Consider the following 2,500-nt stretch of genomic DNA (forward strand, 5'->3'; position numbering starts at 1 on the left):
AACTTAAAAATGCACCAGGAATCACATCCGGTCACCTTTTCTCTCGCCCTTTGATCCTTGATCCTCCTTCTCGCTTCACGTCGTTTATCAATGTTAGATAAATACATGTATGATTTGGTTCCCCTTTCAAAGCGTCACGTATATTTTTGATGATGAAAGTCATGATTTTACTAATGATAACATGAGCGGTGATGACACAAATAGTTGACAGTGCAGACGGTGAAACAATCATAATAAAACTTCTAAATCTAAGTTAGGAAGCTATTTCGTTAATAGTGTGATATTCAATCAAAAGCGAGATCGAGATTAGTAACCCCCCTGATGACGCAGGTTGGTGCAGGGACACGATGCACTGGTGCTGGGAGTGGGCGGTGCAGGGCGAGTGCGTCTTCTCGCGGCCCTTCATGGCCAGGCATTGCTCTGCTTCGTGCGGCTTCTGCGTAGGTCAGTGCTTTCCTCGAGGCAATTGCGTTTGGGGTTGATGTGCATTGGTTGGTGTAGTCTGCCTTGCCTCTCGCTTTGACGCTTTCCACGTCTTGCATAGACCCAGCGTGTCTGGAGGCTCTTCATGCTCTGTTTCTCCGCAGACACAAAATGCGTCGATAAGAACAAGTTGTGCCAATACTGGGCATCGACGGGGGGTTGCAAATCCCCAAGTCGTGTGGTTGAGACCAACTGTCCGCTGTCGTGCGGTGTCTGCGGCTCGGCTCCGCAGCGCCCCCCGCAGCCTAGTGTTCCTGGGAATCGAGACGTGCGGCCTCAGCCCAGTTCCCAGCGCCAGCCCCACCGGGGCCGCCAGCCACTCCCGAGTGTGGAAAGGCCTCTTCTCTTCCCGTCCATCACAAGGCCGTCTTTCAGTAAGGCCCACCCATGCGTAGTTTCTATTCAAATTATTCTAATACACTGATATATGTGAGTAAAATTCGGCCCCTAAGGAATAACGAAAATCCTTTGTTTCCTCAGAGTGCGGAGCACCTTACCCCAGCCCGGGCGTAGGAAGGCGGGCAAGAGATGTCAGCAGAGCCAGTGGTGTGAGTATTAACGCAAGCCAGCTTCTCTTGTGTTGCAGAGAATTCGAAATTAACCACTTTTGCTGATTATTTCTTAGAAGAGCATTTTTCACTTTCCATCATCAATAGTATTAACGCACGAGATAATGAACTTTCTGTCAAACGCAATTTATATGAATTCTACTTCATCTTTCCACTTCTTTCTTGCGATTTACCTTCATCAAGTTTAGAAGTAAAATGTACTTTATTATTCCTCTCAGTCTCGATTAACGAATTCTATCTGGTTGCAGAGGCAGGCGACTGCAGCGCCTAGTTCATCTTCAAGGCAAGGTAATGCTGGTCACTTTAGAGTACAATATCTCACACTGTTTTGTTCTTTATCTCCCACTCTTTCAAACTATATTCATATATATACATATATATATATATGTACACATATATATGTACCTATATATATATATATATATATATATAATTACTAATTAATTCATAGTCATTCATATATACAAACATACATACGGACATACATACATACATGCATATATATATATATATATATGTATATGTATATATATATAACATATATATATATAACATATATATATGTATATATATACATATTCATACATATATGCACACACACACACACACACACACACACACACACACACACACACACACACACACACACACACACACACACACACCCACACACACACACACCCACACACACACACACACACACACACACACACACACACACACACACACACACACACACACACACACACACGTGATAGCATGCTCGTGCAAAAGTGTTCTCAGACCAACTGCCCAAAAGTGCGTAAACTGAATGATTTGCTAATTTAAAAATTCATTTATAACATACCCATTAATATGTTCACGTTATTTCACTGCAATCGTGTGACTGTAATGCACTGACGTGAACATATCGATAACTTTGCTAAATATGAAACTTTAAACATTTGATAAACGCACTTTGGGCTATTGGTCTATTGGTCGTTTGCAACTGCAGAATACGCCAAACAGTGTAATAAAATGCTCGTTTTTGAGTATGGTTTCTCTGTTTCTGATCCACCTGTTTACCTGTCTATTTGAATGTGATTCTATCCACCAATCTATCTCTTATATGTATATGTATGCATGTATTGTTTAAGTATACATGCATGTATGTATGGATGTATGAATAACGGCATTCCCCTACCACAGACGGCATTGTGGGTCTCGCTGACGAGTCCCCAGTCGAGGGAAATGTCTTCTGTGGCGCCACCGTCATCAGCGACCGCTATCTCCTGACTGCCGCCCACTGCGTCATCAACAATCCGTGAGTTTTAAAGGAAATGTGAACAACGGATATTTACACATTCAGTATTCATATTTATCCTAGTGACGCGTTTCAATAAACTCTTCTCTTGTGTTTGCGAGCAGAGTTGCCAGGAAACCTCTCAATCTTGATATTATCTGCTACC

The 2,500-nt window shown here is 42.5% G+C and overlaps 1 protein-coding gene across 2 annotated transcripts in view; it reads left to right on the forward strand.

Annotated features, from left to right (window-relative positions):
* The window catches only part of LOC125029057 (phenoloxidase-activating factor 3-like), an 11,338-nt gene that overhangs the window by 5,501 nt on the left and 3,337 nt on the right, over positions 1–2,500 (forward strand). Inside the window, exons 3-7 of one of the 2 annotated variants that reach the window (XM_047618800.1) lie at positions 331–444; positions 588–857; positions 964–1,031; positions 1,301–1,340; positions 2,241–2,355. In XM_047618800.1, the coding sequence (XP_047474756.1) occupies positions 331–444; positions 588–857; positions 964–1,031; positions 1,301–1,340; positions 2,241–2,355 (607 nt within the window). The remainder of the gene's footprint in view (positions 1–330; positions 445–587; positions 858–963; positions 1,032–1,300; positions 1,341–2,240; positions 2,356–2,500) is intronic. The other variant, XM_047618801.1, reaches the window with a different exon arrangement.

The sequence above is a fragment of the Penaeus chinensis genome, chromosome 9 (assembly GCF_019202785.1).
Source record: "Penaeus chinensis breed Huanghai No. 1 chromosome 9, ASM1920278v2, whole genome shotgun sequence".
Taxonomy (NCBI): Eukaryota; Metazoa; Arthropoda; class Malacostraca; order Decapoda; family Penaeidae; genus Penaeus; species Penaeus chinensis.